At 38.1% G+C, this 25,022-nt stretch overlaps 1 protein-coding gene across 2 annotated transcripts in view; it reads right to left on the reverse strand.

Moving 5' to 3' along the window:
* Positions 1-438: 438 nt before the first annotated feature.
* Positions 439-25,022, reverse strand: part of LOC146752724 (ankyrin repeat domain-containing protein 26-like) — a 53,451-nt gene continuing 28,867 nt past the window's right edge. For both annotated transcript variants that reach the window (XM_085531378.1, XM_085531379.1), the window contains 18 exons: positions 24,205-24,233; positions 24,040-24,103; positions 23,916-23,951; positions 21,012-21,097; positions 17,782-17,999; positions 16,014-16,197; positions 14,286-14,432; positions 12,745-13,701; positions 12,353-12,505; positions 10,908-11,083; positions 10,646-10,712; positions 8,067-8,179; positions 7,518-7,659; positions 6,465-6,758; positions 5,545-5,777; positions 4,911-5,157; positions 2,942-2,987; positions 439-1,430 (listed from right to left, as the gene is read on the reverse strand). In XM_085531378.1, the coding sequence (XP_085387504.1) occupies positions 1,288-1,430; positions 2,942-2,987; positions 4,911-5,157; positions 5,545-5,777; positions 6,465-6,758; positions 7,518-7,659; positions 8,067-8,179; positions 10,646-10,712; positions 10,908-11,083; positions 12,353-12,505; positions 12,745-13,701; positions 14,286-14,432; positions 16,014-16,197; positions 17,782-17,999; positions 21,012-21,097; positions 23,916-23,951; positions 24,040-24,103; positions 24,205-24,233 (3,335 nt within the window). In that variant the 3' untranslated portion in view covers positions 439-1,287. The remainder of the gene's footprint in view (positions 1,431-2,941; positions 2,988-4,910; positions 5,158-5,544; positions 5,778-6,464; positions 6,759-7,517; positions 7,660-8,066; positions 8,180-10,645; positions 10,713-10,907; positions 11,084-12,352; positions 12,506-12,744; positions 13,702-14,285; positions 14,433-16,013; positions 16,198-17,781; positions 18,000-21,011; positions 21,098-23,915; positions 23,952-24,039; positions 24,104-24,204; positions 24,234-25,022) is intronic.

A 25,022-nucleotide genomic window follows, 5' to 3' on the forward strand; every position in this document is an offset into this window, starting at 1 on the left:
ACAAAGGGCCACCAGAAGTTATCTCATAAAGGAATGGCCAACCTGCAGAAAAGGCTCCAAAGATCCCCCTCCCAAGCATGGCCAGGTTTACAACAGAGACTTTACCCTCGGCTTCCTGTTAATGAATCACCACCGAAGACCTGAAAGTGGTTCAGCACACCCATTAAAATCACAACCCTCCACACTTGTTTCAAGCATATACCCCTTAATTTCTATGATGACAAACCTTATGACATATAGTAGCTGTTTGCCCCACTGCTTCAAGTACCCAGGAGGAAAAGAACACAAATGCATGCTGGCCACTTGTCTGATCTCAGGGCAGACTGAAGGCACCAGAAGGAGAGATGGAAGTGAGCAGAGGAGGACTGTAGCAAGTCATAGAGGCAAGGAATGAGGTGGAAAGCAAGTCAAGAAGGCCAACAGAATAAAACAAAGATGTACCAGATATGAAAGTTTATTAAATACCAAGTTGGAACATAAATATCTGGAATTAAATATAGCATATTAGTGTCATAAAATACATTCATATAAAAAGGTGCAGTACCAATTGGACAGAAGGTTGAAATATTAATTTTCCTTCTTCCCACTATGAACCGCTTCAGGTTCATCATGTGTTCATCTACCAACTGTGAATGTCTTAAGATGAGTCAAATTCTAATGCAAAATCCAACAAGGATATCAAGTCAGAAATATCAAAAAGGTCACATTAAAGCTTTCTTGGCACTGCTACACACGCACAGTATTTTTAAACCCTAGGTGCGTGAAAGTGACAGCAATGTAAAGTGCATTCTTCTCCAGCTTAATCACTGCTAAAACTTCCACTTAACCAGCAGAAATATTCACAGCATCAGGACGGAAACAGCTGGCAGGAATCCAATCAAAATCTCCTATGCGTTAAAATAACACTGGAGACTCTACCACAAACAGTGGAAGGGTTAAATAGAACCAAAGGAATGCTTCTGGTAAAACCTTTAACAAAAAACATGGAGCAAAATAATGTGTCAAAAACATTTTGACAGTTCCGTCAAGTTCAAGAACCAACCTTACTCAGTCTGACAGTAATTAAAAATAGATATGGTTCTTATCCTGAGTGCAAAATAAACTGACTACCCCTCGGTGACCAACAGGTAAGTGCAGAGTGTCAACCTATTTAATATATTTAAAATTTATATTCAAACCGCAGTAAAGATGTTTCCACACTAAGCTGCAGGATGGGAAGTCACAGACCTCCTATGTAAACAAATGATCTCCAGTACTTTTCCCTTTACATTTTAAATAAAAATATATTTAGATCAGGTAATTTTGGTTTAAAACATCCCGGTACTCCTGTACCGCTCTGCAAAGGGGATCCTGGTCAACATTGAGATTTTTTGAAGATCCATAAGTAGATTTCCTTAGAGAAGCTCTAGCAGTTTCAAGCTCAGCGGTGGCTGGAAAGAAAAGAAACAAGATTGACGATGTTACTTTTACAGTAGATTGAGTCAAATCAGTCACTGTAAAAACATTACTGATAACTGATCAGGCTACGCTCTACAGAGATATTTAAAAACTTCCAAGGAAAACACAAATCAAAAAGGAAGGCATAAAGGAAGAAACATTTTTTCACATTCAATGATCAGCCAATACAATTTTTAAAGCTAGTTAAAGAAATTCCAGGTTTTAGAAACACAGAATGGTTTGGGCTGGAAGGGACCTTTTAAGATCACCCAGTTCCAATCTCCCTTCTATAGGCAGGGACAGCTCCCTCTAGACCAGGTTCCTCAGAGCCCCATCCGGACTGGCTCTGAATGCCTGCAAGATGGGGGCTATGCACAACATCTCTAAGCAACCTGTTCCAGAGTCTCACCACCCTTACATTAGGAAGTAAAGAGTTTCTTCCTAATATCTAGTCTAAATCTACCTACTTTCAAGTTTACAGCCATTTCTCCGCATCCTGTTATTACATGCCCATATATATATATGAAAGTTTTAGCCTTAACTTTAACTGCCAGGGATGTCTTAACTTTCCCTGGCTAAACCCTCTTTCGTTCATGGAAACACATCTTCGATGGAAGCAGAAAAGGATTTTCAGTACTTCCATCCATCAGCCTTTTCCAGACAAGATCCCCAGACCAAGCAAATACTACGGCTCCTACTACACATGTAATTATGTTTGAATATGCAAATGAGCACATGGCAATGGGTTTCTGTCTATTCAGGGAAATTGGAAGAGCTGTGAAGCAACAGCTGGATTCTCAAGGGCTCCCTGCTTCAAAATAACTCTAGGAACAGCAGCAGTGACTCTGGCAGAATGCTAATTGTGAAACAGTATGAATTCTTCTCTGAAGACCTGGCCTTTTATTATAGAACAGGCTTTACACTGCATATTAAAAGCAATCAGTTCATGCTGTGTTTGCCTATATATTGCTGAATGATTTTTACCTAAAGAAAGGCTATCTTTTCCACTGATTCTTCTTTATCCAAAGACAAGTATGACAACATGTCAGGTACAAAAAAAAGCAATGAAAAAGAGCGAGCAAAAATTAAGAACACCAGAAAATGTATATGGTATATTTGAAGTGCTGAATGCAATGAATGTATGCAGAAAGAGAAGTAGTGACAGAAGTCCATAAAAATCTTATTTCTGGGCTTTTTTTTTTTTTTTTTACATTTGATGTTTGTGCCTGAGGATGAAAGGTGACTTGAACTTAAGCCAAGTGTATCTGTGCGGGGGAGATGGTTTGCTCTCCATGCTTCTTCTCAAAAGTAGCTGCAGAACATTCTGAAGAGTATATTGGTTAGCAGGAAGTTTTCCATTAAAACTCTCTAAGTTAGAGTTAAAAACAGCCCCACACTGTGCTTCAAACAGCACAAATCTTGACAACTTTTGAAAATAATTACATAGAAGTTACAAACAGTCATCACCTTCCTTAAAAACACTGATATCAGAGTAGCATATTACCTTGCTGAAGTTCCTTATTGATTTCTTCCTCCAATTCCTTCTGTACCTAGAATTATAAATAACACATGCATTATAAATAACACTGCACATTTTATTAAGTAACAGAAACCAGCTTGGATCGCTAGAAAGGAGCATTTGCCCCCCGCTCTCCCAGGAGATGTTTATTTACTGTCATTTATTCTGAATGCAAAGTTTTCATAAGGAGAAATTAGACCTTTTAAAGGGCCACAGTCCAAACACCGTATGCGATCATTTACATTTGAAGATATTTGCGACTCCTGTGTTATTTTCCATCAGGTCTTTAACGCATAGAAGTAATTGTCAAAACAGACAGCATATAGCTTCCAGACTCATGTCATTAGCAAATACAGTTAAGTGCTTGGAGCATGTGGCTTACGTGGAGAGGCTGAGAGCATCAGGACTGTTAAGCCTGGAGAACAGAAGGCTTGTGGTCTCACCTACAGGTGTAATTATCTGACTGTGGGATGCAGCATAAAGAAGACAGAGCAAGAAATTTCTCGGTGGTGCCAAGTAAAAGAACAAGAGGAACAGGCAGAAGTCAAAAGAGTGGAAATTTATAAGACTGCTAAAAATCAGGAGTGCAGACAGGAAATAAAATCAGAAAGGAAACAGAAACTGAGAGACGGAATGGGAAGTAGGTGTTCCCTTTCTTATGCTACCAGTAGGAAAACTGGTTTCATGAATCCATGCACTCACGCTGGTTGCAGCTAGCAGAAGTCACTATTATTTCCTGCACCCACTTTTCAGAGCTGCATTTCTTTCTCTTGTTTGTAATCAGTGCAATTTGTTTTTTCAAACAGTTGCATGGACAAAGTAATTGATACCAGCATTTTGAATAACAGCGGCGTAAAGTATTTTCAGCTTCTTATCCCTGAAGCTTTATCAAAGCTTTTGCAAAATCAAAGCCAAAATCTACACGAGCTTCCTCATCCCAGGAGATGCTCACACTCTACTTCAGATAACCTCCCTTACTTTGAAAAACACCAAATGTGCACTGAGAGCTTTACATAAAAACAAAAGTGCAAGATGACTACACGAGGCAAACTCCAATTTAAGTTCCTTAGTTTCCAGTTATTATGAACTTTACTGTCAGGAGAACTTGTAATCTCCTCCATCCAAGAAGGCAGCACTTAGTTTGAATTTAATGGCAATACAGAGGTGTTTTTTTTTGTTGGTTTTTTTTTTTTCCCAATAGAAGGAAACAGATTACTGGAAAAATCTGAGGTATAACTGAAGCAAAGACAAGGCTCAGAGTCAGGTAAACTCATGTCTTTTTAAGTAGCCTGGTGAACAGGCCAAGTACTAAGCAGCACAACTGGCAAAGTACTTCAAAGCTATTGCAGAAGTTGCAATCATGTATAAATTGCTGCAAAATATTATAAAGCTGTCAAGACTTGAAGAGTAGGTTGTTGTTTTCTCAGGTAATAATACATAGCAGGAAGCACAAAAAGAAATGTTTACTAGGCACAGCATGCATCCCACAGCAGACTGTATAGGAAGAAGCAAAGCAATCATACTCACATCATCCTAGTTTTAAAGGATGTCTTTGTTAGTATTAATGTACTAAAAGAAACTAAAAATGAAGATCAGTAAGGAAAAAAACAACGTGGCTTGACCAGAGATGTCTGATGAGCTGAGCAAAGATGTCAAAGTTATCCATTTCAAGTATGTCATACACTTATGCACATTCTATACAGTAAAGTTTAATAAATAGCTTAGCTGGGAACTTCCAATGCCACAGCAGCTGCTTATTAAATTTTCTCTAGTTGAAAAAAAAGAAAAAAAAAACAATACAAAAACCTTACATAAGTACATAGTTATGTGTATATACAGTTAGATAGTTCATCATTTAGATGTCAGTATTTTTGGTGTCTGAGCACTCTAGGAATTCTGTACAATCTTAATGACCTAAAGTCTTCATCACTGAAGAGTATTTCACAATGCTTACCTTATCCATGTACACTTCAACTTTTTTTCTTGCCAATAATGCAGTCCCAGCAGCATCTAGGAAGCATTCCCCTTGGCTGAAGCTTCTGTTCAGTGTGGAATTGTTTCTGAGATTTCCCAGTTCAGCTGAATATTTTCCTGGACTTGCAGTAGGACCTCCACTGACAGTGCTGCTCGCAATTAAAGATTTGTTTCTTTGGCGTTCCTCAAAGAGCTTACAATTGGCTTCTGCAAGTCTCTTGGTTGTTCTGAAATATTTAAAAACACACAAAGAATTATCTTTGATAATATTTTTGCAGAGTCACTTCTTCCAGGTCTTTGACTACTATTCAGCTTTTGAAAAGAGAAGGCATTAGAAGTCCAAAATGAGAGGGGCCCAAAGGCCATGTGTTAAAATGCTATCAACTTCAAACATGGGCCAGTGATGCCATAACTAGTGGTGTGACTGCTAGAACACTGAAGTGAAATGATGGTGGTTCCAAAAATAAAGGGGAAATGTTTTAGAGGGTTACGCTTACATCCATAGTGCTGACAAGACACAGAAAAAGGATTTTAGGAGGAAACAGTACAAGGTTTTTCATGCAAGCTACTGCTACTTCACGTCTTGTTACCACTCCAAAAAAGCACGCACTTACCTTTCCAGCTTATTTGCTAGCCTTATTCTCATTTTCATTTCTTCACGATGCAGCTCTTTGTATTTTTCCAATTCCGCAAGCATAGATTCGTTTTGAAAAATACTGTCTTTGGTATTTTTTATTTTGTCCAACTCACATTCAACCTCTTTTATTCTGCACTTCAGCTGGTCTCTCAGCGAGGCATGATGATTTTCTCTGATTTGTTCTATCTTGTCTTGTGAGGCTGCCTGGACCTGAAGCAGATAATACAATTTCAACCATTGCAAAGAAAAAGTGAACTGCATCTCCCTATACGGTTGCCCATAACCAATTTAAAGGGCCCAGTTTTACTCAACTGAGTCAACTGGACCTTTTCACTACTATCAGCAATCAAGGCAAAACCCTGGAACCAACACGTTAAATAACTGTTTTCATCCAGACAGATCTGCTCTTAGCAATATTACTTATGGGAGCAGCTACTAAAAGAATGCTATGGCTGAAGGACAGGGCACACAAAAAGGATTCTACAAAGAAATTATGAGAATCCCATCCCCACTCTTTCTGCCCCACGGTAACTTCAGTGACTTCTTCCCTGAGCATTTTATCCTGTACAATGATAAAACATAACCTGTACGTATGGCCAAACCATCTCTAAGTTATAGCATTCATGTGATGAACAGCAATAACAAGATGACCAGATGGCCATAGCTTCTTCTAAGAACTGCAAAACAGAAGTCTGTCAAGGGACGGCTATTAGCTTGGGGACCTGCAGGCAAATTACACACACAAAAGCACTTTCGCCAAACAATTTTCCATTCTTCCACTTCCCTTCAGGAAATATAGAAGTATGGCACTAACACAAAAAACCAAAGTACGAACAAGAAATGGCAAAAAGAAGTTACATAATAAAAACTACAGACATACACAACAAATTCACTTACCTGCAAAAACAAATTGACTTCTTGAAGTTTTTGATTTATTTCTTGTGCAGCTCGCTCTTCCACTTCTTTCTTGTATCGTTCGATTTGGTTGTAAGTCATCATGTGCACATTGTGGACAGCCTCCAGATGTTGTCTCAGGTTTGCCACCTCTTCTTTCAGCTGGCATCTGGTCTTCTCTAGTTTTTCATGTTTTTTCATGTTTAGAGCCAGCAGTTCTTGCAAATAATGGTTTTGTCCTTGTAGTTGGACGCATTTTTTACACTCTAAATCCAGCTGATGAGAAAGTTCAGTAACCTACAGACAGTAATAAAATGAACTTAGAGGGGTGTAAAATTATTCTCTGAAAATTTATGAAGGGGAAGACCATCAAGTCTGTAACTGTCATCTGCTGACTCAGTACCCGAGTCAAAGGAAAGACAAGATCATCTTTTAAGGGAAGAACAACTTTTAAGTTCTTGCCAATAGGGTTCCTTGACTTACAACCTTCCTCAGTTCTGCAGCAAGTAAAAGATCAACAAGTAGCAAACTAGCAGAATTTCACTTACGGGAGTGTGCTGAAAGGCACTAGGGCCATTCTTTTGTGCACTGCTCTACTGCTCGATGGAAATCAAACCACTCTACCCAGACAGCAGAAAGAATGCCTATCATGCTTCAGGGGGAATGTTCCAGTACAGAGTTAACTGGGCACAGGAAACAAGTACTCCTCCTGCCATTGCTCTTGAAAGCTTTGTAAACAGTGCTTCAAAAAGCAGCTTCCACAGCAGTGGTAAAGGAAGGTATTTTCTCTCTAGGTCAAATCCAGTGTCTGGTTGCAAGAATATGTACAAAATATGAGATGTTTCAGTAGTTTCCAAGGTCAACTGTGAAGCCAATTTTCTCTCCCAGAAATATAACTTTTCCATACCTACTGAAAAGAATATTACAAGTCTCTAGAAATTAACATGACCCAAACAAAACAACAACAACAACAAACAAACAAACAAACAACAACAAAAACAACAACAACAAAAAAAAAAACACCAAAAAACCCAAAAAGAAACAACAAGAACTTGCCTTTGTTCTTGATTTTTCAACTTCATTCACCATTTCAGAATACCTGTTCTTCATTTCTCCCTGGAAATTGAACTGGGAGTCTCTTTCTTTGGCTTCATGCATCTTTAGTTTTTTCACAGCTTTCTTCAAAAGGCTCTTGAACCTGCACAACAAATCAGTCAAGAAAATAAGCAAAGGAACTAGGTATCTATTTGTCACGCTTGTACAAGAAAAGCATAGCTATGGCTTGCTTCATTTTTAACATGCTCAACAGGCCAAAAGTTAATAAGAAAAACCAGCATTTCAATGCAATAGATCACCTGGAGGGTCCAAATTTCACCTCAACAGAGGAAAAAAAGACTTCCCTCCCAGAAGTGCAAGGCAGCCTACATTTGCTCTTCTTATGGCAGCTACAGAAAATCATAGGCTCATGTACCAGAACTGTCTTGCAAGAACTGATGTGAGATCTGAATTTGCTCAGAGTTAAACACACCTGCTTTTACATGCAAGTTCCTTAAAGCCTGACTTCTAACCTACATGAGCTCTCTTTCAAGTACTAGTGAACCATACCTGTCACATTCCTTCTGCAGTTCAGTATTTCTTTCCCTTTCCTGGTCAAGACATGCTTCAAGTGGTCGTTTCAATTCTATCGGCTTCTTCACATTCTTTCTTTCATTCTCACACTTTCAAAAAACAAACAAACAAAAATACATGATACACTCAGCACAGGACAGTACACATAGCAACTGCAGATAGCACATATCCATCCTTTTGCCACATTCAGCAGAACACTGAGGCACAGGATTCTTGTAAACATTTAAATCACTTCAGGCTTCACACAAGCGGGCCAAGACCTAGGGATACCAATTAACGCCCCTGCTGAAGCAAATGCTCCTCTGCCCCCTTATTGGGCTTCGTCCCAAAAAGCTGGAAAAAAGATGCTAGAGAACAGCTTCCGCAGTTCCTCTGCTAATAGGTCAGCTTGCACAGGTAGCCACAGCCCTGGAGAACACTGCACACTCTACAGCATTCATTCCAATGACCAGCAGGCTCTTGTGGAAGAGTCTGCTTTTCTGGAATTCACCAGTGTCTTCTCAGTCATTACTTCCATATCTTATTTGTGGGTGTTTACTAATTTAGTTGCTGTTCCTCATGGTGTTTTTTCAGACAAACTACAGGAGAACTGGCAACTAGTTCTGTAGTTTGCATTTGCACCTTATTTATTCTGCAAGGGTTTTAAGCTCCTGTTATTCTGAAAACATGCAGCAGTTCCTCCGTACACTGCACTGAAAATAAGGGGTGTTTTAATCCTGCTTGGAAATCAAGGGGTCAGACAATAACCAGAAGGAAATCAAATAAAGAACACAGGAACTGCTGCCTTGCTCCATGTGCTAAACTGGTATCAAACCACACCGTCTTTCTGACAGCACAACTCCGAGATATTCTCTTGGCTTTTATTCAATTCCTTCATGACACCCAAATCACAATAGTACTCAGGGCCTGAGTAGCAGGGATATAAAATCAGAGTATGTAAGAACTCAAGAAAATGTCAGCATTGCTCTGGGTATTGGCTAGGTGTTAGGGACTGTTTTCTGGGCTCACTTCTTCTAAAAGCTCAGCATTTTCCCTACTCAGTTTAGCAATATGGTCTTCAAGGTGGGCTCTCGACTTTCGATCTTCCTCGCACATCATGCATGAGCCTCTGGATGTCATAGCCAACATATTCTGATTTTGTATCTATGGAAACAACAATGACAAAGGGAATGCCAAGATAACCAGAGAGACAACACTGCACATAAACTGCATTATAAACTATTAACTCAAATGGAGGCAGGGCTAAGCTCTCACAACTAAGGATCTATAGTGAATGTTACACTGAGTTTATAAAAGATGGCTTGAGAAGCACCATCAAGAATAGCACTTAATGCTAGTGGAAAAAGTGAATGCTCTCTATACGATAAAATGAGGTTACATCATTTGGAGATAAGAAGACACACATACAACATTAACTCACAGTTTTCTTAAAATTCCCTACACTTACTGACTGTGAAATAACTGCAGATCTCCTCAGAGCAAGAAAATGTTTTCAGAACAGCAATGTTACTTATCCTTTTACACAAAGGAGCAAAGATTTGCATCACAGATGCATTTGTGTGTAAACAAGTTTGCTTATTCAGTTCCCTTTGTAAAGAATGAAAGTTGTCTACATGCTTTGAATAGCACATTTTAAGAAAAAGAGAGACATCCCTGACGTACAGAAGGACATAAAAACCTGAGCTTAAAGGCTTATATGACAAACTCATAAAACTTCCTCATGTGTCTTTACAGGATATGTTAAATGTCGGTTCTCCCTATGTGACAATGTATGGGTAAAATACAGAAGTGTTAAAAATGCTAAAAACCTTCTAATTGGTATATCACCAAAAGAAGATGACAGGAAAGGAACCTGGAAAAGAACTCAGACTTTTCTGGTGCAGATAATCAACAGCTTTTCCCTTCCACTAGATCCTTCTTATTCTCCCTATAGCAGCTTAATTTTCCAACAGCAAACTAATTAAAGAATATTCCAAGGTTACACAAGATGCTAAGCCATGCATGCGCACCAGCTACTTCCCAGCTGCCTGCCACTGACTGCACAGCATTACTTCACCTAGTTGTTCTTTCCTTACCTCAGCCCCCTGCGGGGCAGTAAAGTACCAACACATATTCACAAATGGAAAAAGAACCTAATGAGCTCAGGTGGAAACTATGACAAAGCTCTGAAGATAAAATAGATTTCTCACATCCAGGTTTCCCCTCCCAGATCTCAACCACACATCTCCCTCCTGCTGACACTGTCCGTCCTATCCATCAAAAGAATCATGCTGATTAACACAAACATTTTCATACTACTGCAAAGACAGAAATGGCAGCAGTGAAAGGTGGAGATTTACAACCTTTACCTTATGGGAAAACTCTCAAAACTGGAGAATAGACCATCAGGATTTTCAGAGTACCCTACAGTCACACCACAGCTCAGATGACTCAGCTCCCCTATGATCCCCAGGAAAACCACATAACTTCCCCACGAAAAATATCTAAATAGGCTCAGAAGCTCACATAAAAAATAAAAAATAAATAAATAAAAGGGAAGTTTATGACTGGCTTACTGAGGCTTCAGTTCTCTTGTCCTGGTGTTGCGCAGCAGCTTCCACCCTGGCATTTTCCATTTCAAGCCTTAAAGAGAAGCACAGATCTTATTAGACAAATCCATAATAGCGCACACTGCAAAAGAATGGTGTGAAAGAATGCTATTTAAAGCAAGAGCTTCTTTTAAAATCATGTTTTACCCTGATGATGCAACAAGGCAATTCTGACATTTTCAGAGAATCCCAGAAAGCAAAACCTTGCTTCACTCTGTTATTTTCTTACCGTTGGACATGTTCTTCCAGCTGCTTTATTGTAGAACTGCTTCTGGAAGCTGCTAACAGAAGGTCTTCCATTTTTTGGTTAGAAGCTGATATTTGTCTTTCCTTATTATCTAGGTCAGTCTTCAAATCTTGAATGCAACGCTCATATTGAATACGCTGTTTTTCAGAGTCATGTAACTGTAAAGTAGCAATGAGAATCCTCAGCAGCCCGGTTAGGTTCAGTATAGAGAGCTCAGTGAGCACTGAAGAATTTGGATATTGCATGTATCTACATACACCCCCTACCCAAAGTACTGGAATCGTTTCCAATTCATTCAAGCCTTCATTTCTCTTAGCAAATGAACAATAACAGATGATATTTCATCATCTGTGACACTGGCCTCTCCCATCTGTACAAAGGATTTTCTATAACACCATTATGAGCATTGACACTGCCAATCCTACCTTCTCAGTGGCTTGTGACATCCTGAAATTACTTGTTTGCTATTCTATCGAAAATATTAACCAAAAAAACCTCATCCTTTTCCTAAAGTGATTTCACAGCTCATTAGTATGTTATTATGGTAGATGTTTCAGAAAAAACCCACAACTCTCACAGAGAGCAAAAAAGAAAAACTCAAATTCAGCTGTCCAGTATTTCTACTTTTTCTCAGAAATCAGACACCAAACTTGGCCAAACCAAAAGCGATAACCTGCTGAGACACCAGGTCATTTTGCAAAGCAGCTTATCAAATACAGATCTTCTCCAGTTAAAGACATAATGACTTCGTGTCGAAGACCACCCAGTCATGGACACCAAGTGCACAGAACAATGCAGTTCATATACTTGTCTTTAAATCTATACCCCTGAATTTATTTCTAGGATAGGAGGACATTTGCTTATACTTTGAACTCTCTGCTCTGATTTGGCACAGGCATGACTGTGATCACAGATGACAAGGGGCAAGTTGAGAAGACTAAGGGGATAAAGACCACCTTATAGTGTTTACAACCAACCTTATAAGACACAGAAAAACAATTTGTAAATTCAGAGCACCTGTGTAATGTTGCTTCAGATAGTTGGTAGTTTGTACACATCCCATCCACAAATAAATTCTTAATTGTGTTTGACACCAGGAGAGGGAAGTAAGTTGGGAAAAGAAAGAACACTGCTACAACACTCTGGAGCCACAAGAAGAACTTTAGCTGTGGGGCTGAAGAACGGCTCCTACTTGCAAAAGAAACTAGTTGGCTTTTTGATGATTCTAGTAACACTTATCTTTCACTACAGAGGAGGAGGCCAGCTGGCAAAGATTTCACCAGCTTCATGAATTATGACAGGGTATCACTGCTAACCTCCTTAGCTCTCTCTGGTACTTGCTCTCAGAACATTATTTTTCTCTTCTTCACCAGAAACAGGGAAAAATCACCCTCAGATTTTATGTGTAAGTTACAGCCTCTCTGTACCTTAGCTTTAATCCTGTCCAGTTCCTTCTGCAAGTGCAATTTGTCTTCCTCAAGGTCACTGCGGTAGCATGTAGTAACTACAAGGGAAGCTTCTGACATAGACTGCTTTTTAAGAGCATCAGCAAGCTCCTGCTGCAGCTGTCTGACCAAACCCTAAGGAAACAGATAAACATGAGGAAAAACATGAAACTTGACTTTACTCCTTTAAACTGACTATATTATACAGTTCAGTCATTTACCGGTCCTCCTTAATTCTAAGAGAAAAAACAATGAACCACAACAAAACAACACAATTTGGTCCTATGTGTAAAACTTACACCTGATGCATTTTAGAAATACAAAATCATTTTATGAATTGAAACATTTTAATTTATTCTAATTGTATAGCTTACCTCTCTTTCTACTTTGTCAGTCTCATATTTAAAGACTTGTTCCTTTAAATCAGTACACTTGGTATTTAATTCCTTGTTTCTCTCTTCCATGAGGTAAACCTGCTTTTCACTGTCAGCTCTGAGTTTGTTGAACATATCATGAAATCTGTCCTGGACATCATTCACAACCTTTTCTTTGATGATCTCCTTGTTCCGCAAATCTTCCAGCTGCTGACGGAGTAAAAGGTTTTCACTTTGGAGCTGGGCCAATTGTTCCTGCATAGATTCATGCTTTATCATAAATTTACTGACTTGATCTTTCTCAAGTTGCCACGCATGCTCATTTTCTTTTGCTTGACACTGGGCTTGATTTAAGTCTTTTTGTGTCATTTCTAAAAGCAGTGTTTTTTCTCGAAGTGTTTGTTCCAACTGGTGAAGCTCGTTTTCTAGACTATTAACTTTGCTTTCCGTTTTACTCAGCTGCTGAGACAAGCTCTTGTTGCTCTCTCGCACCTCAGAGAGCTCACGATGGAGCTTGTCTTGTAAACGAAGCCATTCATCACGTTCTCTCTGAAATGTTCGTTCGGCATCACTTTTCAATGACTGATGACGTTCGAGATCTTGAACCACTGCATTCAAGCGGGAACAGAATGATTCAATCTCTGTTTCCAGTCTGTCTTTGCTTTCTTTTTTCTGTTCAAGCTTGGAAGTTAGCATTGCAGATTCCGTCTTGAGTAAATTCAGCTGTCCATTGTACTGAAATACTGTCTGTGTTAAGGTTTCCTCACTCAGTTTAAGTTCCTTCTGAAGAGAATCATTCTTTTCTTTCAAAGACTCATTTTCCTCTAAGTATTTTCCTTCATCCTCCTGGTGCTTAAGTTTTACTTGATCGAGTTCTAGTCTTAGCATAGCAATCTCTTCTTGCAGTAACTGATTTCTGTGTAGCAGATCCTTTTCTCTGTCATTAGTGTCAGATTTCTGTGTGATAAAGGACAATAATGAATAGTTAGTTGGGAAATAAATTCAGGTTTAACCCATCAGGCAGCTAGGCACCACACTCTCATCACTAAGTGGGATGAGGGAGAGAACAGGAAACAAAACAGAACTCATGGGCTGTGATAAAAATAATTTATTAAGCAAAAAGATGAAGGACATGGAAACAAGAAAGTGATGACAGTATAATAACGAATTCAAAAGCCAAGTAATAGGATCACAAACAGCCTCAGCCAGCTTCTTTCCTAGTGAATCTCCAGATATCTGGACATTTCACGGGTAGAAACCTTAGAAATGATTGTAACAACTATACAGTGAAGAACAGCAGGCAGTTTAAGAGACTGGGAACACAATGTCTTATTTTCCAGTGGCTTCCTACTTCCACATGCAATTCAGGTCTATGTGGGATTGATGATGCTATTCAGAGTTTTTAGACAACAGTAACAAAATTTGGTTATATTGATAAACTGTAGATAATCCACGAAAAGGCACAAAAGGTTATTTTTCTTAAGGTTTTAGAATGAGCACAGTGAAGTATAACCAAATTAATTAGGAATGGAACTGCTTACCTCTGAATTTTTCCTAATAGTTTTTCTTGTCTCTTCTTCCAGCTCCTTCTGTCTCCACAGGTGGTTGCTCAAAATTCCTTCTTGCAGAGCTCTAGCACTCCTTTCATTAGAGAGCTGTCTCTGTGTTTCATCACGCTCTTCTTCAACCTACAGTAATATAGTTGAACTTGTGAATCTTGAACAAAATCAGAATTAGCAATACCTTCCTATTTCATTCTTTTTATTCTTACATTCTATTAATTCTATTAAGAGTCATTTATCATAAAATCATAGAATGACCTGCATATCAATTTTCCATGTTTGCAAACAAACACCTTTAGATTTATCTGAATTGAAAGTTATAAGGATAGTGTGAGTCCTTTGCACAAATCAGCATCATAGAAGTTTTATACTTAATGAATCTCCCTCTATAACACAAGAAAAAAACAAACAAACTAGAACTACTATTCTTGGAAACATACAGAGTTTAAGTAGAAACCCAAGTTATCTTTCTAACAAACTATATATACATACTAAAACCAGAGATGGACACTCATATGCTTACAGTCAAAGATTTAAAAACATCTATTCATCAATATGAGCACTAACACTAAGAACTGCACAAAACAAATGACTAAGATTTCCAAAAGCACAATAACTACACTTACTTTACCCCACTGCAAGGTCTTAAGTCTACATCTCTTCTACTAATATTTAGAAATGCTTCAGAAAATGTGCCAATCCATTTTCAGTTTACCAAAATCTAGCAATACTGCTGGATAAATTGAGTTGTATGAGATTTCCAAAGGCTATTAATGAAGTGAGACACAGAAGAGGACTGACCAGCTGAACAGCAGACCAGGAGGTAAACTAATGCCAACGATGTCCCTGTTAAATCCAGGCAGACTGAAAGAGGTGATGCTAACTACTTACTGCTTCTGCCAGAGCAACGTGGCCACTGAGGATCCTTAATGACCACTTTCACATGTTCTTAATATGTTTGCAAATACAAGTTCTGAAAATTTGAGGCTTACTATTTATGGGGAAAAATACAACACAACAGACCGAATTTCCGAGGTATATTTCAAACTGCGTAGAACCATGACAGGAATGCTGAAAAGTAGGTAAAGGCCAGTGAAAAGACCCTCAAAACTGTATGTAAGAACTGAAGAATTCGTGCAGGTTGTGTACAGTGAGAACATCATCATCTCAATTGCATTAAATAAGCCACTAAACTTGTAATAAAAATAAAGGTGAGAGTTTTTCTGGATTCAGTCTTGATTGTAAGCAACTGAGGCAATTTACAGATTATCAGGTAAACAGTAACATTTAGGCCTAAATTTAAATTCATGTAAGTATACTTGAAAGAATACTACAAACAGTAACTGTAATTTCCTTCTGAAGAAAAAAAACAATAATAATAAAAACATTATATTTATATATACACATATAATATATATATAGATATATAGATATAGACATACATATACACACACGCGCACAGAGTTCTGTAGTAATTAGGAAAAATAACTCAAAGAGAAGCTTTGCCTGAAGCACAAACCAAACTATAATTCTGAAAAATGTGAAAAGGTATCATGAACTTGTTTGTTCACGCTGGTTTCATGACAATGGTCCTCAAAATGCACCAAGATAATTGCCTAATGTCTCTTTCACCAACAAGTTGAACATACTAGCATAAAATATCAGTTTGAAAGAAACAGAAAAACAGAAGATATATATTTAATATACCTGTTTCTTGAGCTGTTTCAGCGTTATTAACTCTGTTTCTAAATTCCTTACACGAAACTCAAGTTGTTGTTTTTCCTCTGTCTCTCTAGAATATTGATCCTTTTCCCTCTTTAGTTGCTTTCTTGTTTTTTCATATCGCATTTCAGCTCTATGTCTCTTTTCCTCTTCTTGTTTCACAAAAAATCTGGGATTTAAAAGAGAGTATTTGAGGAATTAAAGCACTGACAAAAAAGTAAATATGCCACATCATGAACCAGGAGAAACAACTTAAAACTGTAGAAATGTCACACCTTTTCAAATATAGAAGTTTTTCTGCAATTTTAAACTTTTAACATCACTCTAATTTCATTCCATTAGTGGTGGAAGACACGTTATACATGAGCTGCACAAGACTGACAAATAAGCCCTTAAGTGATGTACAAAATTCATCATGTATTTCCATGTCGACATAGGTAAACATGAACAGTAAACCACGAACTTTTACTAACAAAAATACACTGTTTTTAATAAGTTGATCATCACCTATATAGTACAGATTCATAATGACTGCAAGTAATACCGATAAAACATCACATCACTTATCTAAGACAAATCAAAAACTTTTAAGAAGCCTTCCCTAAGACTATAACAACTGCTTACCATGTGCGGATGAACCTTTTCATTTCTTTTAATAAATTAAAGGATAAGGATAGTGTTCAAAAAAAGATTTGAATATCAGCAACCACTAACAAGTAGTTCAAAACATTGGCTGTAACATCAGTATTGAAGCAGCTTATTCTAAAGGAGAAAGATTTACATGTAGTCTTTAGCTTCCCAAAAAGTACAGCTTTTATCATGTATAGCTAATACTGTTTTGAGATTTTACATAGAAGAAAAAATTAATTCCTTCTATTTACAGATGTTTGGGAATTCTGAAAAATGTTTAGAATCAAATCCAGGACAAATCAGGAACGGCTTTGTCTTACTTACAATCCCCTTCCACGTACTGGGAGACTGCAGGCACATCCTGAAGTTTATTTCCCTCAGCTTATTCTCACAGAGTTTCATGCTCTGTGATCAGCCTGGAAAGCCTCTACTGAACTCACACATGTTGACTACGATCTCTTGAAGGCCATAAAAAGAAATGCACACAAGTACTTGGAGGCCAAAAGTTGGACCCAGTGCTCCAGACACAGACCAACTAGATGCTAAGTAGGGATGGACTCCTCCCTTCAGCTTCTTGACTCTGCAACCCAGGATGCTGCTGGCCTTCTCAGCTGCAAGATCATTCTGACTCATGTTGCACTTAATCTCTGCCAAAGCCCCCAGAGGCTTCTCAGCGAATCAGCTCACCAGCCAGAGCATTTCACTGTGTACACAAGGGGTTCCTCCATCCCACGTGCAAGGGCTTTGAATTCGTTCTTGATTAATTTATTAGGCATAGGAGGTAAGATTCTAAAGACACGATTAGAGTCAGTGTTAAGGAAGAAATTCTCTGGGAAGCCTGGTCTGGTGGTTGGTGACCCTGCACATAGCAGGGGGGTTGAAACTAGATGATCATTGTGGTCCTTTTGAACCTGGGCCATTCTATGATTCTGTGATTAAGACCTCTATCACCTCCAGCAAAATTAATCTGAACCTCCACTGTGCATTTAGTTCTTTGAAAAATATACTTTTAAAACAGTTTGGGGAGCAGGGGACTACTCAGCATAGCTTTCAATACCGAGGAAAGTGCTTCAATTACAAGATTTAAAACAATCTAATTCTACGGATTATTTTATTAGCTTACCCTTTTACTGGCATTTCAAGTAATTTTGGTCTCTCCTCAGATGAAGAATTCTTTGTGTGTTTTTCTTCTATCATTTTTTCATTCTTCCTTAGAGCAAGCTTTTCTTTTACTGGTTGATGGGTAATATTGCCCACTGGTGTATTTGATTTATCAAGACTTTCCTGTTTCTCCACTGCTTGCATTTTGAAATGTTTCTGCTTCCTTTTTTCCTTCTCAACCTATGAAGAGAAAATTAAGCTTCATATATTTTTCTGATTCTAAAGGAGATCCAAGACCAAATAATCTAAGCTTGACTTTTAAAATAATGTAAAATAAAAAAGATTTTCCCCCAAAATTACTCTACAAAATGTACCAAGTCTACAAATATACTCTGAATTCACTCTTGATTTGAAGTATAACAATCAAACAAAAACAAAAAAGCAAAGCAGCCCTAAGGAAACAAACAATAGAAGCATTACTGATGGATAAGAAATCAGATGGACTACACAACAGTAGTTGTAGAAACACAAAGTATGAGTGGATGTATGATGTCATACTTCCTTAATGATGAGGAAAAAAGCAAACTGAACTCAAAAGCAGAAACAGCTTCACAGCAATCAGGAATTTTAGTGAGAGGCAATGAAGGCACACCATGCACAAACCACAGCAAATGAAGAGATAAATCAAGACCCTGTTCAGAAGCTATTTTCATTCCTTGATCGACAATCAAAACTGGTGTACTTGTATGAATTTCTTTTTATGGTAATGAGGTGATAACTACTTACACTGGAAATGACTGCCACCTATTGTCAAACTGAAACAATACACTTTTCTTTCTCAAAACCTTCTGATTACATTATGGGGAAAAGCACAGTTCTCCACTGCTTTCCTTATTTATGAGTAACGTTCTTCTCTTAAGACAAAAAAACCAATTTGCACAAAGCACCTTCTTTTAATGATCAATAGCTAACATGAACAGGACCACCGATACTGAGAAAGACTAAAGAATAAGGAAAAGCAGGTGAACTTCTACCTCTTTTTGTAGCTCTACCTTCTCTTTTTCCAAAGCCAGGAATACCATTTGCAGCATTCCTACCTTACTCTTAAATCTTTCCACATCTTGTTTTAGTTCTTCATCCAGATTCCTTTTCAGCATGCCACAAGGTTGCTGAGCATGCGGGAAAAGATTTTCGATTTCTGTTTCTCCTATTTCCTTGTTTTTGATAAGGCAGTCTCTGGGAACACTGTCACTAAGACAGATGTCCTTGCCAATTTTCTTCTCACTTATAAAGCCAAGTGTACTTTCACCATTTGTGGAAACAGGTCTTATATTAGGAAGATTATTAGAAATGTCATCCCAAATATTTGTTTTTAAACAATGTCTCAGGGAATACTCAGGACTTCCCTCTACATCTCTACTAATCCCATTCTCATTCTCTTCCATTTCCTCTGCTTTTGATAGATGTACTTTTGTATTATCTGTGTAATTAGTGCAGCCTTCTTCATCTGGTATTCTCCAGGTATTTTCCATGCTCGCATTTAAGTTATTGTGATCAGGAAGGACACAGAGACTCAGAATAACTATTTCAGGTTTGGGTTCTTTTAGGTCTACATTAAGTTTCACATCTCCAAATTCACCTTTACTTTCTAACTTATCACTTGATTCTGTCACACAAGACGAAACACAAAGACTCTTCAATTCTTCAATGAGGTCATCTTCTGACACTTCTGCCACAAGGGATGGAGCTTTCTCAGATTCATTAATTTCACCAAACAGCTGCTTCAGCTCTGCTGTAATGTTTGTAAAATTTCTTTTCAACTCCCTTTTCTCTTTTTCAATCCACATTTTTTGTATCTTTCTTCCCACAGCTTTAGACTTAACTGCTTGTCAGCACTGTGGGATTCCTCATTTTCTGCTAGGGCTTCCTGATGAGAAATTTCTGCTTTGTCAGTCTGCTTTTCATGTGCTGTATTTTCTATCAAGTTTCTAAAACATATTTATCCTTAAGTAAGCGGGTAAAGACAGAAAAATTACCAAGAAAAATGAAATTACCGTTAAGCCATATAATTTACATTGCAAACTCATCCCATCATACAACAACAACAAAACAAAGATACCTTATTTATTTTTTCCTCAAAACAGAAGGATCTAGTTTAGAAACATAAACCAATCAAACAGATCAAAACCAATCAGTAACAACAGAAAACACAACTGCCCAAATTTTCCCATACTCAACTTTCTACTGACTGTCCCTTTAAACCCCCTGCTGGTTAGCGTTCATAACAAGCGTGAGTGATCATAACAAGCTTTTTTACTAACCACAACAAGGGACTGGCTACATTACAATCACTTATGCTCCTCAGAGTCAGAATTATTAAATTCTATTCCAAGCTCCCAAGACAAATATTTACAAGGAATACCTGTTCATTCCTGCCCTCAGCCCAAAATCAAGAACTGAGACATCTATCCAAACGGTACCATGCCTCAAGCTCACTGACCAGCTCCTCTCTCCAGCCTTCTCACTATCTCTGACTTCACAGTCCCTGCAAAGTTGCCCTTGGTTTGTGTTCCCTTCTGAACAAGGTCTGCAGCCTTGGCATCCCAAGGAACCACAACTATTGTCCTTCTTACTCTGGTTATAGAGGCCCTTTTCTCCTTCCACATCGTAACTCCACAAAAATCTTTCACAATGGAGAGCATCTCAGTCACCACCTGCCTCAGCCACTTCATTTCCAAGCTCCATTCACTTTGCACATCTGCTACCACCTTCCAATACTTAAGTTCCGCTCTCTACCTGCTGAAATGAATCACATCCCTCTTCCACAGTGCCTTGGATGTATGATGATATTACTTCCTCCACTTCCCTTGAGGTATTACAGAAGACTCCAGACACTCAATGAAGATCCCTACCCAGTCCTGTATGCTCAATACAAACAGGACGCCTAGCCTATATTCCTCCATAATGACCTTCAAAAAATATTTTCGAACACTTACTAACTTGATCAGATAAGGAGATATTTTGCAGAGGCAGAGAAAGCACTGACAGATCATATTTCAGGTTTTTACTTAATCTTTCTAATACACAGAGGAAAATCTGGCGTGTTTTGTCAAAGAAATAATCACATGATATAAAATTTTGCTCCCAAATGAGTATGTATTTTGCATAGGAAAAAACAAAAAACCCACCACATGACTGCACTGTTTCTCAGAATTGCACGCAAGGAAAAACACAATATTTGGTTTCACATACCTGCCTCCCAAAGTTTTCAGTGGCATCCTTGACCATCTCTTTTTTAGCTGATGACGACACATGAACGGTAGATTCTGAGCGCTCACCTACAGTGAAAAAATTACATCTTTATAACGAACATGACTTATTACAAATTAATTATACCTAGAGTACATCCTGAATCATTGCATTTGTGAGAAAATAGCACAAACTAACACAGCCTCTCAAGCGTATGATTATTTACGATTTGAACATAATATTACAAAACAGTTTGAAGATGCCTCTGTGCGAACTAATCCCTCTCAGGGCATTTTCCCTTTCATTCCTAAGGGAAATTTGATGAAAATCAGTCAGAAATACACCTTTAAGAATCTCAAATGGTTTACATGTAGAACTATATTTATACATACATGACACACTGTATGCTAGACAGCAATCGGCTAGATTCCTCTAGCTACTTTCATTTCTCCTTGTTTTGTGCCACAAAGGGTCTCGTTTAACCCTTTTAGAGTTAGAAATACTTGTACCATAGGAATTATAACACTCTGCAGAAGAAATACAGCTTGCTGAAACCCAAACATAGGAGTTTGAGACAAACTTTCACATATATTTCTTAATACCTGATCTTTGAGCAAATACATGGATTATAGAAAAAAAACAGACACGAGGAAGGATGAACAGAAAATACATGAAATGATGACATAAAATGAGCTATGAAAAGACTGTTTTTCCTATCTAACTTTGCCACGTCCCACACCATCACCGGACTACATTTCACATGACTACATAAAACAGACAAAACAAGAACTCACAGAATCACAGAAACACAAAGGATGGAAAAGACCTCCAAGATCATGGGTAAATTAGGTTGCTAAGTCACTATCCACCATATTTAAAGAGTTGTGGCAGTCAGGTAAAACCCTTAGTGACAGGAGAAAGGGAAACATCACACTTGTTTTTAAAGAGTTTAAGAAAGGAGGTACTTTCCAAGGCCCAGACAACCTTCTATTATGGAGTGACTAGAGTGGAGGATAAAGAAATAGCAACTGATGTTAGCTACCTAGAGAGCTCATCTCTCTAAATTGGAGAAATATCATGGATGGATTCTTTGGTAGACAGGGAAGTGCTGCCAAGTGGTGTATCTGATATGTTAGTGAAAAGAGATCGCATTCAGACAGATACTGACAGCCTACAGAAGCAGGTCTTATGATGTTCAGCAAGGCCAAGCGCAAGATCCTGCACCTGGGTTGGGAAGTCATCAGCTTCAGCACAGGCTGGACAATGAACAGACTGAGAGCAGTCCTGTGGAAAAGGACTTGGGGATAATGCTGGATGAAGAATTACATATAAGCTGAGAATGCATGCTTGCAGTCCAAAAAGCCAATTGCACCCTGGGCCACAAAAAAAGAAGCACTGCATGGCCAGCAGGCCAAGAGAGGTGGTGTCCCCTTCTACTCCACTCTTTCAAAACCCTACCAGGAGCACCGAGTTCATCTCCGGGGCCCCCAGCACAGAAAATCTCTGGCTAGAGCAGGTCCAGGGAAGGGTCTCAAAAAACAATTTGAGGACTGGAACACTTTTCCTATGAGGAAAGCTGACAGAGTTGGGGAATATAAGAGTTTGCAGAGACCATATGATGGCCTTTCAATAATTAATGGGGGCTTACACGAAAGACTTTTAACTATGGCCTGTAGTGACAGAGCAAAGGGTAACAGTTTTAAACTAAAAGATCGTTCAGATTAGATATAAGGAATAAATTCTTGATGAGGGTGATGAGGCACTGCAACAGGTTACCCACAGCTGGGAAGTTTCAATTAGGTGATTTTTAAAGGTCCTTTCCAGCCCAATTCTATAATTCAATGATTCTAACCACCTTTTGTGCATCTTACAGAAACAATATCACTGCAGTAGAGAATCTCCTTTTCTTTATGCAAACACACGTACATTTTTTTTCTAGAAAGAAGTTTAACCTCTATTGTCATCAAAAGAAACAGTACCTTTTTTCCCAAGACATGGATGTCAAACAGCTTGGAGCAATTTCCATTCCATACTTAGAAGTTGCAATAGTTTTCTGAACTCTTATCTAATCATCTACTTCATATGCTTGCTTATATAGGTTTTCACCTGATTTTTAATTTTCAGGGCTCGTTGTAGAAATTCTAAGACCTTAATAGGGAACTGTTTTGTATCTCGCTAACAAATACTTAAATTCACATATATCAGAATTAAGAAACTAAGAACCCACTGAGGTTAGATATACTCCCTCCCATGTATAACAAATGATCTAGCTGCTTCACTTTTATTTATCTTTCCCAACCAAAAGGAATACCTGCCAACATACTTCCACTCACTACCTCCCACCTACACTCTCTTTCCCATGTCCTTCCACTAGCTCTAAACTCAGTGGCCAGTTTAAACAAAACATGAGAGGATGGCTTTGGAAGAGCATATGTAATACATGTTTTCATACAACTGCCAGAGAGGCAAAGAAAAAGCCAGGTAAATAATCAATCATGCTAATGAAGCATAAGCCTGTGAATCACCCATTCTGTCCCACCTGCAGCTCCTGGACAGCTCCACCTGCAGACCCTAGCCAGGAATCAGACACAGGACATGACCCTATTGCTCCTCTGCAGATTGGTATATTTGGCAATGAGAAGGAAATGAGTAAATGTGGTCTGCCTGACAAGGGGTGATGATAGCAGGTATGCCGGAGGAACCTTACACTGTAGAAGGATGTTTAGAAATGTTGAATGGAGCTGTAGTGGAGAAAACACCCAAAGATAGAGCCATATTTCATTAAATCTGCTGCTGAAATAACATCTTGCTAGCAAAACATTAATTTAATATGAAGAATTTACAACTACAATGTATCTGCCCACAAAGGGACATGACAAAAAAAAAACAACAACTATTTATAAATACCTTCAATATCATCTACACTCAATTTCTCCTGTGGATCTGCAAAACAAATGAATCAAATGCTTAATTAAATATGCTTATCAGAAAGATTTTGAAGCTAAAATCAGAATATAAAAGACATCATTACCTGATTTTTGCTTTTCTGTTTTTGAAGATGTTTCATTCATCTCTAAAACTGCAGAAACCTTTAACTATGAAAGACAAACCAATGAAAAATAAACACCCATACATTCAAAGTAACCACATATTCATTAATGAGCAGGACAAGTAGATTTCAATGAAAAGCATTTACCTGCAAATTACTGGGTTTCTCTGAAAAGCCTGGAGATGAAAAATGAAAGCGTTATTTTATTTAATTGAAGATATCTTTTATTCTTTACAACATTAGTAGGCTCTGTAATTGTTTCTTGCACAAATTACTTCATTGAGAGTGAAATAGCTAATATCCAATTATCTTATCACACAGAACTTGTAGTAGTATATAAGAAATACAGAGTAATTCCCATCATCCAACTTTTATTTAAAAAAAAAAAAGAATCAAATCACAGAATGACAACAATTCATGTGAAGCATTAAGTCATGTCTATTAAGAGAACAAGATTAAAATATTTTGTTCCTTTTGGAAGCTGAATTCTGCTTTCTGGAAAAATTAATTAGAGCAGATAGCTTTGGCTTCTTAATGACCAATCAAGAAAGAACCCAGCAGAACTATGACTACTTCTATTCTAGCAGTGCATAATGTTGAGGCTACTTTCTCATTAACAGCTTATGGAGAGCAAGGGTACAGACACAGCAACCTCATACAAACATCATTCAATGAGGTAAAAACAATCTGGTTCTCAACTGACCTCTCTGGATCAGTTTGCAAGGAAATAAATGATACAAACATTGCTTGGTTGTAATGCACAACATGTGCGTTATTCCAAATCTTTTTCAAGTTTAGTGTCAAATTTTATTTCCTAACTCACACAACCTACTGCCCTGTGCTGCAGTCATCTTATACTTTACGACTCCATTCATGAAACAAGCATACAAAATGCTTCTACGAATTGTTCCACAAAATAATTTTTAGATTTAAATAAATACTAAAAACAAATCATCAAGACTTGA

Source organism: Coturnix japonica, unplaced genomic scaffold, assembly GCF_054131305.1.
Source record: "Coturnix japonica strain WE unplaced genomic scaffold, WE-NBRP24 Scf042, whole genome shotgun sequence".
Lineage (NCBI taxonomy): Eukaryota > Metazoa > Chordata > Aves > Galliformes > Phasianidae > Coturnix > Coturnix japonica.